This window comes from Scyliorhinus torazame, chromosome 7, assembly GCF_047496885.1.
Source record: "Scyliorhinus torazame isolate Kashiwa2021f chromosome 7, sScyTor2.1, whole genome shotgun sequence".
In the NCBI taxonomy this organism is placed as follows: domain Eukaryota; kingdom Metazoa; phylum Chordata; class Chondrichthyes; order Carcharhiniformes; family Scyliorhinidae; genus Scyliorhinus; species Scyliorhinus torazame.
In genome coordinates this window covers 22,761,694-22,776,149 of record NC_092713.1, presented here as the reverse complement: position 1 = coordinate 22,776,149, position 14,456 = coordinate 22,761,694, and the positions used below count along the sequence as shown (strand labels likewise).

The 14,456-nt window shown below is 46.1% G+C and overlaps 1 protein-coding gene across 1 annotated transcript in view; it reads right to left on the bottom strand.

Moving 5' to 3' along the window:
- Window positions 1–4,723: 4,723 nt before the first annotated feature.
- LOC140426082 (calcium-activated chloride channel regulator 1-like) overlaps window positions 4,724–14,456 on the bottom strand; it is a 39,379-nt gene continuing 29,646 nt past the window's right edge. The window contains exons 13-14 of the mRNA XM_072510421.1: window positions 10,617–10,853; window positions 4,724–6,783 (exon numbers count right to left, since the gene is read on the bottom strand). Of these exons, the coding sequence (XP_072366522.1) occupies window positions 6,257–6,783; window positions 10,617–10,853 (764 nt within the window). The 3' untranslated portion in view covers window positions 4,724–6,256. The remainder of the gene's footprint in view (window positions 6,784–10,616; window positions 10,854–14,456) is intronic.

Sequence of the window (14,456 nt, the reverse complement as noted above, 5' to 3'; positions counted from 1 at the left end):
CAGTGACTGGTGTACAAGGACACCCAAGTTCCATTATACACCAACATTTCCCAATCTAACACCATTTAAATAATACCCTGCCATTCTGTTTCTCCTACCGAAGTGGATAATCTCACACTTATTCACTTTATACTGCATCTGCCGTGTATTTGCCCACTCACTCAAATTGTCGAAATTGTCTTGAAGCTTTTTTACTTCCACTTCACCACTCACAATTGCACCTAGTTATGTGTCGCCAGAAAACATGGAGATATTACATTTGTTTCCTTCATTCAAATCGTTGAAATATATTGTGAATAACTGGGACACAAGCACTGATCCCCACCAGTCACTGCCATCTGCTCTGAAAAAGACCCATATCTTCCTGCTCCTGGTTTTGTATCTGCTAACAATTGTCAAGCCATGCCGTACCTGATCCTGTGTGTGGAAGGGAAATTAACATAAATGAAACACTGCTGAAATATTCTGGTTTCGACCTTATTATGAAAACACATTGTCCTCCGAAAGATAACAAAGCCAAGGGCAAGAACATACGGACTCCATATTTCATCGTACGCACATTCCAAGGTCCATTTAATATAAACATGCCTGTTTACTTCAGATTATAAAAACATGCTGTCTTCAATCGAATCTGAGAGTGCAGTGCACTAGCTTTTGCAGCTGGAACACTCTCTCTCTGCAAATATATTTGTGTAAATAAATTTCCTTAAATCAAACCTCGAGGAATTTGTCTTTATTATGATTTCCACGACACCCGGTGCTTTAATTTTTCACACTAATATCTTATGTAGGACTTTATCGAATGTTTCTGAAAATCCAAATACACCACATCCACTGGTTCTCCCTTATCTATTCTACTAGTTACCTACTGTAGTAGGTTTGTCAAACATGATTTCACTTTCACAAATCCATATTGACTTTGGTTAATCCTGTTGATATTTTCTAAGTGTCCTTTTATCACATCCTTTATAATAAACTCTAGCATTTGTCCTACTACTGGTGTTATGCTGGTCAGTCTGTAATAATAATCTTTATTAGTGTCACAAGTAGGCTTAAGTTAACACTGCAATGAAGTCCTGTAATTCCCTGTTTTCGCCCTCCCTCCTTTTTGTAAAAATTTAGAGTACCCAATTCTTTCTTTTACAATTAAGGGGCAATTTAGCGTGGCTAATCCACCTACCCTCTACATCTCTGGTTTTTGGGGGTGTGACTCACGCAGACACGGGGAGAATGTGCAAACTCCACAAAGGCAGTGACCCGGAGCCGGTATCACTGTGCCACCATGCCATCCTTTCCCTCCCTCCTTTTGTAAATTGTGGGGTTATATTTTACACTCTCTAATCCTCTGGGACTGTTCCAGAATCTACAGAATTTTGGAAGTTGGCAACCAGCACACCCACTATTTCCATGGCCACCTCCTTTTGAACCCGGGGTTATAAATTATCAGGCCATGGGGATTATCAGCTTTCAGTTCAATTAATTTCTCCAGCACTATTGTTTTTCCAATACTAAATTCCTTAAATTTCTCCTCCTCACTAGGCACCTGCTTCCCTAGCATTTATGGGCTCATTATTTGTGTCACCTTCATTGAAGACAGAACTAAAGTAGTTGTTTAATTGCTCTGCCATGTCCTTGTTCTCCATTATAAATTCTTCTGTTTTTGACTGTAAGGGACCTACATTTATCTTCACTAATATTTATCTTCATACAAACTTACAGAAGCTTTTACAGTCTGTTTTTATTTTCTTGCAAGTTTACTCTCATACTCTACCTTTCCCCTCTCAATCAATCTCTTCGTCCTGCTTTGCTGAATTCTAAACTGCGCAAAATCCTCAAGCTTGCTACTTTTTCAAGAAACTTTATATGACTCATCTTTGGATCTAATACTAGCCTTAATTGCTTTTGTTAGCCATGGTTGGACCACTTTGCCTGTGGTGCTTTTGTGCTAGAAAGTTAACTGTTGCAATGTATGCAATTATTCCTTAAATATTAGCCATTGCCTATCCATAATCGTGTCCTTCAATGAAGTTCTGCAATCTGTTACATCAACTCACCCCCATGCTGTCTTTCATTTAGATTTAAAATCCTAGTTTTGGATTGGACGACATTACGTTCTATACCAATGTAGAATTCCTACATGCTATGATCGCTCTTCCCTAAAGGTTCAGCGCAACCAGCTTATTAATTAACCCCTTCTCATTTCACAATACCAAATCTGGGATAGCCTGTTCCCTAGTTGGTTCTTCAACATACTGGTAAAAAAAATAACATCCTGTACATAATCTAGAAATTAATCCTCCACAGTATTGTTGCTAATTTGGTTTGCGCTATCTGTATGTAAATTAAGGTCACCCACGAGTACTGTAGATCCTTGTTGCATGCATCCCTAATTTCCTGTTTAATGCTGTCCACTACCTTACCCCGACTGTTTAGAAGCCTATAGACCACTCCCACTAATGTTGTCCACCACATTTTGTTTCTTAGCTCCACTCAGACTGATTACACATCTGGGTGTTCTGAGGCAATATCCTTTCTCACTATTGCACTGATGTCATCCTTTACTAACAATGCCACCCCACTTCCTTTTCCTTTTTGTTTGTCTTTCCTAAGTATTGAATACTGGTGGATATTCAGTTCCCAGCCGTGGTCACCCTGCAGCCATGTCTCTGTGATCATAATAAAATCGTACCCATTTATTTATCTATATAAATTTAGTGTACCTAATTCATTTTTTCCAATTAAGGGGCAATTCAGCGTGGCCAATCCACCTAGCCTGCACATCTTTGGGTTGTGGGGGGGGAAACCCACACAAACACGGGGAGAATGTAAAGTGACCCAGAGCCAGGATCGAACCTGCGACCTCGGTGCCATGAGGCAGCTGTGCTAACCACCACACCATTGTGCTGCCCTAAATTGTACCCATTTATAACTACTTACTCTGTTAATTAATCTACCTTACTGTTGTTTTTTGGGGGTTTTGTTTTTAAATATATTTTATAAATTTAGAGTACGCAATTCATTTTTTTCCAATTAAGGGGCAATTTAGCGTGTTCCTCCGGGTGCTCCGGTTTCCTCCCACAGTCCAAAGATGTGCAGGTTAGGTGGATTGGCCATGTTAAATTGGCCTTAGTGTCCAAAATTGCCCTTAGTGTTGGGTGTGGTTACTGGGTTAAGGGGTTATGGGGATAGGGTGGAGGTGTGGGCTTCGGTAGGGTGCTCTTTCCAAGAGCCGGTGCAGACTCGATGGGCCGAATGGCCTCCTTCTGCACTGTAAATTCTATGAATTCTAATCCACCTACCCTGCCCATCTTTGGGTTGTGGGGGTGAAACCCACGCAGACACGGGGAGAATGTGCAAACTCCACACGGACAGTGACCCAGAGCCGGGATCGAACCTGGGACCTCGGCGCCATGAGGCAGCAGGGCTAACCCACTGTGCCACCGTGCTGCCCTATCTACCTTACTGTTAATGCTCCCTTGGTAAGGTAGGGGACAACACTAATTATGAAATTAGAGATGCATGTAACAAGGATGTTACATTACTTGTGTGTGTCCTTAATCTGCATGTAGATTGGGCAAACCAAATTAGCAATACTGAAAAAGTGTGCTGATTGGTTGCCAAGTAGACCCTGATTGGTCGAGGTGTTGCCATGACAACGCACCTGGGAACGATTGTCCCCCATACCTTTGTTTTCTAGGTAAAAAGAACATGCTCATTCATCCTGCCTTTTTTCGAATTAAACAAATCATGGGGCTCAATAGCTCCCTGCTTCATTCTGAACCAATCACTTTCAGTTTAAGATGGGAATTTTAGGGTGTGGGGCATTCACTCATACTGTGGGAGAGTTTAAATTAGAATGACAGCCCAGACGCTGCTGAAACATTTCTTCATGTCTTTGTTACTGCCTGCCTGGAGCATTCCAATGCTCTCTTAGGTGGCCGTCCATCTTCCATTCTTCATGAACCCAACCTCATCCAAACCTCAGTTGCCTGGTTCCTGTTCCACAGCAATTCCCGCTCTCCTCTTACCGTTACCTTCATTGACAATCCTCCAGTGCCTCAAATTTGAAGTCCTCACCCTTGTGTTTAAATCCCTCCGTGCATTCCGCCCTTCTTCACTGTGATTCTCTCCAGTGCTACAACCACACCCTCTAAAGCAGTCCTTTCCTCTAACTTTGTCCTCTTTCTCCTCTCTTGGTTGTGCCATTGCTCGCAGTGTCTTGATCTGCTTATGAATAAACATGTCCTTTTTGCCTGGAAAATTAAACAGAAGCATGGGGAGGGGGGGGGGGGGGGGGGAACGATAGATCCCAAGTGCATTTTCATGGCAACAGCTCGTCCAATCAGAATCAGTTTGGCAACCAATCAGCACCCTTTTCTTGTGCAGTATCAATTGTTGCTCCATTTGAAATTTGGTATTCTTGCATCTGTCCTGATCAGCGCAACGGAAAAAGCTTCAACAGCATGATTTTATTCAGTAATATTGAAATGTTTGGTGAATCTGGTTATAATTGAAACCTGGTTAGATGGCAGGCAAAGGACTGTTATCAAGGCATGGATTGCAGATGAGTTGTTTGTATTTTCTGTCCTACAAAAGTAAATATGTTTTTGATTTAAAGGAGTCTAAGGGGTGAAACCACTCCTGAAAACAATGTTAACTAAATAGCAGCTCCACATTCACTGTGAAGAAAATGTATGCGGAAGAAAATAATTCTGCAATAATATCAAAAGTCAAATGGTATTTTATTACAGCAAAGTCCAAAGTATTAATTTAATACTTAGTTTATTACAGTACTGGAAGAACACAAACAATTGCACAAGTTTACTAAAGATTGGGCGAGAATTTCCGACCTCCCGCCGTGGCGTGTTTGCCAGTGGTGGAGGTGGCCCACCATCGGCCGCCAGTGGGATCTTCCGTTCCCATCGATATCTGTGCCGTTTTGCGTGGCGCGCCCACGGCTGGGCTGCTGAATCTCCCACAATGGCTGCCGCCGCAACGGGGCTGGAGAATCTCTGCCGTCGTTACAGCTCATGGAAATGGGCAGTGAAAGTTTGGACACAAAGTCAAGTGTAAGTGGGAGTAGCAGGTCGCTTGTGTGGAAAATATCTGTTTTCTTGTAGAGCACCAATCATCTGCCCATGGGTTGTTGTTATATGCAAATTGGCTGCTGCGCTTGTTACATTAAAAACATGCTTCAAAATTACTTAATTTGTTGTAAAATGCTGTTGGGACATTCTGAGGTCATGAAAGTAGCTATATATAAAGATGCACTTTCGGAGACTTTATTGGTGAACAGAAAAGGATTTAGTTACTGATCTACAAGAGCAGCAGCATGTTTGCAGCTAGCTCTAAAACACCTCTGCCAAGGAGAATTCCTTCCCCTGGGGTGATTCCCCACTCTGACTCCAGACTGGTCACCCAGGCCAGGGTACTCTTACTCTGCTGTGTTGCCCCTAAAGGAACAATCACCACACAATATAAGTTTGTTCTTTTTTGACTTGCCTATCGGATACACATATGAGTAATCCACTGTTTCCGAAGTGCTTTGGAATATTTCGGGGAGAGGGGGCAACAATGCATTATACAGATGCAAATCTTTTCTTCAACATGAATTACATCTAATCAAACTCTTTAAGCGGCCTTGTTACTGTCCCCATCAGTAAAACTATTAACAAGATTCAAACTCTGGTGATAAAAAGCCATGTTTTACTGTTGGGAGTGTTGCAGATGGAGTGGGAATTAGGTAGGGGTCCAAAATTAGCAGGTGCCAGCTTTAATTTAGGGGTGACTGAGAGGACTTGCAAGGACTGGAGCCTCTGCCTGCTCCAAAAAAGGGCATCTTTACGCTGGTTGCAAAGTTATTTTTCCCAGGCAGGAACAGCGCTGAATTCCAAACACAAGCAGGAAAATTAAACACAGGTGCAAAGAATATACGAGAACCTCCAAATCATTCAGATCACACAGGTAGCCGAGCAGCATTGCAGCAGGCCTTGTAGATAGAATGCACTTTACTCTTCTATTTATTCTGCACAAGCTGAGTTTAAAAGTATACATACTCAGTATGATGCAATCTCAGCCCAGCATCCACAGGGTTGGACACTCAATGGAGAATCCAGCTTTTTTGTCACACACATTTTGAACATGGGTTAAATTAGGCTGGCACAAATCAAACTTGGTTGGCTTTTGTTGACAATGCTGTCTGATTACACTAAAATCAAGGATGACTGATTATCTCTGGCTCTAGCTGCTGTGCTTCCTAACTGGGCGATACTTTCCGATGACGTTTGTTCGCTACAATACACACAGTTATGGCAATTATCAGGCAAACAGCAATGACAACCCCGCCAACTACCAGAACAATTTCCGTGATGTTAACAATTACGGTCTTGTTAGGCTGAGAAGCTGGGGGAGGTGTAGTAGTTGGGGGAGGTGTAGTAGTTGGGGGAGGTGTGGTAGTTGGGGGAGGTGTAGTAGTTGGGGGAGGTGCAATAGTTGAGTTAGATGGTCCAGGTGTAGGCGGGTCCGATGGGACGGCAGAGGGCAATATTAAAGCAGCCTGTGCTATATTCGATAACTCAGAAGCATTATTTGCCTTATCGAATGCACGAATCGCAAAGTAGATCACTGTCCCATTTTTCAACTCGATGTTCTCAGAAACGGTAAATGTTTCCTCGGAACTAGCGGGCTTTGGCTCCAGGTCGGTGGTGTTCACGCTTTGAGCATTTGAAAAATCATCTTTCAGCTGTGAAAAACTTTTGCTCAGCCTTATTTCATAGTAGGAAGCTAAAAGAAGAGAAATAAGAAATGTGAATGCAAGTTAATGTTTCACGTAGGCCCTCTGACGGACTGCCGAATTTGCTAAAATAGGTAAATGAGGCAATTTGTGACAAGGAGCAGAACGGCAAAGCTGAGAAAAGACAGGAACAATTAAAAATCTTTCAGTCCAACAAACATTGGCCGGAATTCTCCGACCTCGCCCCTGGAACTGGGATTCTCCAATCCCACTGCAGTGAATGCAGTTTTGGCTGAAGGCCAAAGTTCCGTTCTCGCTGGAAGCGGTGGCAGGGAGAACGAGATGGGACAATCCCGGCCATTATCTGTTTAGCACTCGCACATTGTAATACTCGGTCAATATTTGAATGACCTCTCTCCTCACCATTACAGTTTTGGGTCTGCCTTCAGTATTCTCTAAGGTTCAGTGGGACTGTGGTACCGTTTATAAGGGCCTTAGTTCTATGAGTGCCTTACAGTCAGAAGTACGCCCTGCTCATTATCTAATTCTCCAATAGTGTAACCCAGGAACGTGACTAAAAGACATCCGAGAGATCTAAACTCAATATCATGGCACTGTAGCACAGTGGTTGGCACTGTTGCTTCACAGCGCCAGGGACCCATGTTTGATTCCCATCTTGGGTCGCTGCGTGGAGTATGCGCGTTCTCCCCGTGTCTGCGTGGGTTTCCTCCGGGTGCTCCAGTTTCCTCCCACAAGTCCCGAAGACGTGCTTGTTAGGTGAATTGGCCATTCTGAAATCTTCCTCTGTGTACCCGAACAGGCGCCAGAGTGTGGCGACGAGGGGATTTTCACAGTCACTTCATTGCAGTGCTAATGTAAGCATACTTGTGACACTAATAAAGATTATATACTGATGTTATTATATTATATGCACTGATCTTAACACTGAGTGGGGATGTGCAGGAAAGGGATGCAAATTGTGTCACAAGCTTATTTTTATATGGAAGATCAGCCTCCCGCCTAAACCCAGTGGGTATTGTGGGGGTATTGCAGAACAATGTCATACAATCATGGACATTAATCTGTTATTTCCAAACCAACTTGTACGGAAACTATTACCCCTCCTTCTCTTCCAATTGATTTTTTCATCCTGATCATTGTATGCATAATTCAAGCTGAGAAACCGGGTTCAAGAAAATGTATCAATTGACATTAATTCCATTCTTTCACATGGGTGCGACTCATACAAGCTGCTTCCTCGAGTTGAATAACTCACTCACTCTTTAAACATATTTAAGACACAAAAATAATGCAAAAGGGCAGAGTTTTCATGAAGTAGTGGTGGTGAAACAATTTAATTCCTGACTGGGAAGCAGGAAGAGGAGAAAGAGTCAGACGTTATCCTGTGGATTTATCATTTGCTGCTCCAATGACAAAGTTTATCCGGTGAATAGTTGGTCCGTGCAGACCTCACAATTTCAAGTTTGATTTCTTCTGTTTGACAGGGCATTGGGGAGATTGCATCTCGAATAATGTGTGCAGCTCATATAAGGAAGTGATTAAATGTGTTGGAGGCAGTTCAAAAGAGGTTTCAAAGAATCATAGAATTAACAGTGCAGAAGGAGGCCATTCGGCCCATCGAGTCTGCACCGGCTCTTGGAAAGAGCACCTTACTTAAGCCCGCACCTCCGCCCTTCCCCATAACCCTGTAACCCCACGTCACCTTTTTGGACACTCAGAGCAATTTATCATGGCCAATCCACCTAACCTGCACATCTTTGGACTGTGGGAGGAAACCAGAGCACCCGGGGGAAACCCGGTCAGACACGGGGAGAATGTGCAGACTCCGCAAAGGCAGTGACCCAAGCCGGGAATCGAACCTGGGACCCTGGAGCTGTGAAGCAACTGTGCTATCCACAGTGCTACCGTGCTGCCTACACGGTTTGTTGGATTGATACCTGGAGCAAGCGGGTTGTCTTATGAGGAAAGCTTAGCCAGACTGGGCTAGTTTCCACTGGAGTTTAGAAGAGTGAGGGGTGACTTACTGAAAGTGTCTAAGAACCTGAATGGTATTGACAAGGTGGACGTGGAAAGAATGTTTCCTCTTGTCTTGCTAACTGGGGGGAACTGTTTTCATGGAATCACTACTGTGCAGAAGAAGGCCATTTGGCCCATCGAGTCTGCGCCGACCCTCTGAAAAAGCACCCTATCTAGGCCCATGCCCCCACTCTATCCCCATGACCCAATAACCCACCTAAACTGTTGGACACTAAGGGACAATTTTTTACAATTCATTTACGGGATGTGGGCATCACTGGTTAGGCCAGCTGTATTGCCCATCCCGAGTTTCCCCTGAGAAGGTGGTAGGGAGTTGCCTTCTTAAACCGCTGCAGTCCTTGAGGTGGGAGGGAGTTCCAGGATATTCCCCCAGCGACAGTGAAAGAACGGCGATATATTTCCAAGTCAGGGTGGTGAGTGACTTGGAGGGCAACCTCCAGGTGGTGGGGTTCCCAGGTATCTGTTGGTATGGTCCTTCTAGATGGTAGTGGTTGTGGGTTTGGAAGGTATTGTCTAAGGAGCCTTGGTAAGTTACTGCAGTGCATCTTGTAGATGGTACACAAGGTTGCCACTGTTCATCGATGGTGGAGGGTTTGAATGTTTGTGGAAGGGGGAGCAGTCAAGCAGGGCTGCTTTGACCTGGATGGTGTTGAGCTTCTCGAGTGTTGTTGGAGCTGCACCCATCCAGGCAAGTGGAGAGTATTCCATTACACTCCTGACTTGTGCCTTGGAGATGGTGGACAGGCTTTGGGTGGGGGGGGGGGGGGAGTCAGGAGGTGAATTTAACATGGCCAATCCACCTACCTCACCCTTATGGGACAGAGATGGGGGCAATATCTTTCCCTCAGAAGGTTGTGCGACTTTGGAACGCTCTGCCTCAGAAAGCGGTGGCGGTGGGGGGTCATTGAATATTTTTAAGGCAGAGATAGGTTCTTGTTGAGGAAGGGTATCAAAGGTGATCAAAGTAGATGGGTAATGTGGAACTCAACACAATCAGGCCAGCCTGATTGTGTTGAGTTCCACATTCCCCATCTACTTTGATTCCCTTCCTCAGTGTTGAGTTTGTTGTTCATGGGCATGTAGCATACAACAGTTGGTCATTTCATCCTTAGATTATGAAGCCTGATCTCCTTGTGCTCCATCACCGTCCAATGACTTATGAAAGTTTGTGGATGTGGACATCGGAATGGGTTTGGTTGTGAGGACTGGCCACCAGCCCTGTACCAATGATCATCGTCAAGACTTTCACATGTATGATAGTGCCGTGGGTAAGGCAGGGCTGAATCGCTGGCTTTGAAAGCAGACCAAGGCAGGCCAGCAACACGGTTCGATTCCCGTACCAGCCTCCCCGAACAGGCGCCGGAATGTGGCGACTAGGGGCTTTTCACAGTAACTTCATTTGAAGCCTACTTGTGACAATAAGCGATTTTCATTTCATTTCATTTCACATGTTCTAATACATCTTTAGCAAGGATCCAATGCCTTATGGAAACGCACGGATAGGGGGGCAAAATTAGCAATTAGATTGAAGACACTTTCATTTGGGCTTTTTAAAAGCCAGTACTTTTGGAAAGCATGGTAAGGACAGTTAAAAACTCCAGATTAAATTGCTACCATTGATCTTTTTAAAAATAAGCTTTTTTTGCAAATGTTAAATTAACTAAATGTTTCACGATGGCAGAAATATGCAGGTGAATGAAATATCTCCCGAACTAAGCAGCTGTGTGTCTGAAATCGACTGAACAAGTCATTGACCTCCTGTCCCACAGCAGGCTGAGAGGTCAGTGATAGAATCACTCATTGTATAATCAGAAATATCATTTACCATTTCCTTGATCGAAGTCATCGCCTGGTGCTGTCCACTGCAGCTGTATTTTGTCTCCAGTTATTGTTGCTGTCAGATCCTTAATTTTACTTGGAGGGTGCATGTCAGGGAGAGGTCCTCGAGGAACTTTGCTTACCATACAGGCCCCCCCCGATTTCACCCTGTTGAAGCTTCCCAGTTGCGTCTGAGAATCATCACCATCAACTGGAGGCTTTGACGGGTTTGGCTGAATATGGCCTGGAAGGAAAGTGAAGAAGAATACATTTCAGCAATGATCAGAACCCATCCCTAATTGCCCTTGAGAAGGCGGAGTTGAGCTGCCTTCTTGAACCGCTGCAGTCCACCTGACACAACTGCACCCACAGTGCCGCTAGGGATGGGCTATTGTCAGTTTCAATGGACGAATGACAGTGAACATTGACAGTTTCTGTTACATTACCACAGCAACATCGGAGCCAATAACCCAGTCTGCTTGTTCCAGTGTACGGCAACTTTGGCTCACTAGCCAGATACGAAACAACTAACATTTATTTAACGCGGACAGGACAAGATTCTCCGCTTGGGAGACTATGGGCGGGATTCACCATTGGCCGACGCCGGAATCGCAAACACTGAGAATCGCACAGCAGCCGGAAATTGATTCCGGCTCCGGGGACCAAACGGAATATCACGCTCTGGCCCCTCGACAGCGGCGTGAATGCGTTCTACACTGCACACCAGCGTGACCACGCAGATCATATAATAAACACCGCTGGCATATTATTAACGGGCCTGGCCCTGGTATTCTCCAGGACTCCAGCGATACTCTGCCTCCCGCAGTAGGAATTACTGACGGAGAGATTCACTTGGATTTAGATTTATTGTCACGTGTACTCAGGTACAGTGGGAAGCATTGTTCTGCGTCCAGACAGATTGTTCCATACATGAAAAAACATAGGACATATATAAATACACAATGTAATGTATAGACACAGGCATCGGGTGATGCATACGGGGTGTAGTGCTACTCAGCAGAGAAGCATTAGTTAGGCCCCATTTAGAATACTGTGAACAATTTTGGGCCCCACACCTCAGGAAGGACATACTGGCACTGGAGCGGGTCCAGCGGAGATTCACACGGATGATCCCAGGAATGGTAGGCCTAACATACGATGAACGTCTGAGGATCCTGGGATTATATTCATTGGAGTTTAGGAGGTTGAGGGGAGATCTGATAGAAACTTACAAGATAATGAATGGCTTAGATAGGGTGGACGTGGGGAAGTTGTTTCCATTAGCAGGGGAGACTAGGACCCGGGGGCACAGCCTTAGAATAAAAGGGAGTCACTTTAGAACAGAGATGAGGAGAAATTTCTTCAGCCAGAGAGTGGTGGGTCTGTGGAATTCATTGCCACAGAGGGCGGTGGAGGCCGGGACGTTGAGTGTCTTTAAGACAGAAGTTGATAAATTCTTGATTTCTCGAGGAATTAAGGGCTATGGAGAGAGAGCGGGTAAATGGAGTTGAAATCAGCCATGATTGAATAGTGGAGTGGACTCGATGGGCCGAATGGCCTTACTTCCGTTCCTATGTCTTATGGTCTTATGGTCTTAAGATGCATGGAGAGATCAGTTCAGTCCATAAGAGGATGTGGACATTGGAGTGGGTTCAGGAGTCTGCTGTGATGATATTCATAGGCAATTATGTATATAGTGATAGACAAGACCTCCAACCAGCTGGTGGCTGTAGAGAACAACTACGTGACACTGTTACCTCAGGGAGTTGGTAGGTGGTCTTCGTAGTGGACAGTCACAATTTGTAGTAGCTCTTAGATTATTTATAATAGTTAGTAGTTTTTGATACTATTTTTATGGTTATCTAACCCAAGTAATTGTTCAACAATAAAACTTTAACTCGTCAAGAACTGGATGTTCTTTAGTGCAATTATTCCTATCGGCCAAGCACTAGAACGTAACAACTGGTAATGCGGGAAGAAGCTGTTTTTGAATTTGTCAGTGCTTGTTCTCAGAGTTTTCTATCTTCAGCCTAATGGAAGAGATTGGAAGAGAGAAGAAGCCGGGTGGGAGGGGTCTTTGATTGTGGTATTTAAAATTGGGAAGCAGGCGCCATGGCTGCCGAGGGACACGGAAGAGGTAGGACATGCTCCCAAAAGCGCAAGTATGGGCTTTCGGTGCTGCAGCTGGCTCGACGGATATATGCCAGGGCTGGGGTGGGTAATGAGCATGACCAGGGGATGGGCTGTGGGGTTAGGGTGACTTCCCGGGACTGGGGTGTCCAAGCATGGGCTGCCATTGCCACGGCCTGCTAGGCAGCCATCTTGCTGCACACCAACTGACCGGCCACTGTGGCTTGTGGCGGCGCAGAGCGACACCGGCCATATAGGTGCCCACACCCGGGCGTCACCCAGCTGACTGGGCATCACACGGTCCACCCAAGGAGGACGCCCACAGTAGACCCCATTGGAGGGCACTGGCCCTGGTGCCGGGCACCGACAGGGCCAAGGGTGGGGTGCGGAGGGCAGAGTGCTCGGGGGAACGGCTGGGGCTGGGTGTGGGGATGGGTGGGAGGGGGAGAAGCAGGGACAGGGGCTGCAGTGCGGGCCAAGGTCACCGTGTAGCCTATTGAACCTGATCAGGCACGGGGTACCCACTGTGCTGACATGTCGCACTTTACACTCCGCAGACAATGGATTTCGGTATCCAACCAGGCACGGTCGCCATCATCCTACACGCCACTGCCCTGGCGGATACACTGATTAGGAGCTGCTCAGCGAGGGCCCTGCAGAACTGGAACCTGTCCCAGAGGAACACGGGTCAGCCAATGAGGGTGGAGAGCCAGCCAGCCAATAGGCAGAGGAGGAGGTAGGAAGGCGAAGGCGCATCAGGCCTCATGTATATCGGCAGCATCTGTCATTCGAGCACCTGCTGGACTGAGCGTGTCGCTGAAGACTCCGGCTGAGCAAGGGGACAGTGCGACATCTCTGCCAGATCATGGTGCATCTGGCACCGCGGGGGGTATGGAGGAGGACACCCACTCCCGGTGGCCATCAGCTGATGGTCGCCCTGAACTTTTCCGCCACAGGGTCCTTTCAGGAGCCGGGTGAGGACCAGTCCGGGATCGCGCAGACCTTGGTGCACAGCTGCATCCGCGCAGTAACGGAGGCCCTGTATGCCCTGGCGGCTCAATACATGACCTGGGGCTGGTTTAGCACAGGGCTAAAGAACTGGCTTTTAAAGCAGACCAAGGCAGGCCAGCAGCATGGTTCAATTCCCGTACCGGCCTCCCGGAACAGGCGCCGGAATGTGGCGACTAGGGGCTTTTCACAGTAACTTCATTGAAGCCTACTTGTAACAATAAGCGATTTTCAATTTTAGGGGCTGGTTTAGCACAGGGCTAAAGAACTGGCTTTTAAAGCAGACCAAGGCAGGCCAGCAGCATGGTTCAATTCCCGTACCAGCCTCCCCGAACAGGCGCCGGAATGTGGCGACTAGGGGCTTTTCACAGTAACTTCATTGAAGCTTACTTGTAACAATAAGCGATTTTCAATTTTAGGGGCTGGTTTAGCACAGGGCTAAAGAACTGGCTTTTAAAGCAGACCAAGGCAGGCCAGCAGCATGGTTCAATTCCCGTACCAGCCTCCCCGAACAGGCGCCGGAATGTGGCGACTAGGGGCTTTTCACAGTAACTTCATTGAAGCCTACTTGTAACAATAAGCGATTTTCAATTTTAGGGGCTGGTTTAGCACAGGGCTAAAGAACTGGCTTTTAAAGCAGACCAAGGCAGGCCAGCAGCATGGTTCAATTCCCGTACCAGCCTCCCCGCACAGGCGCCGGAATGTGGCG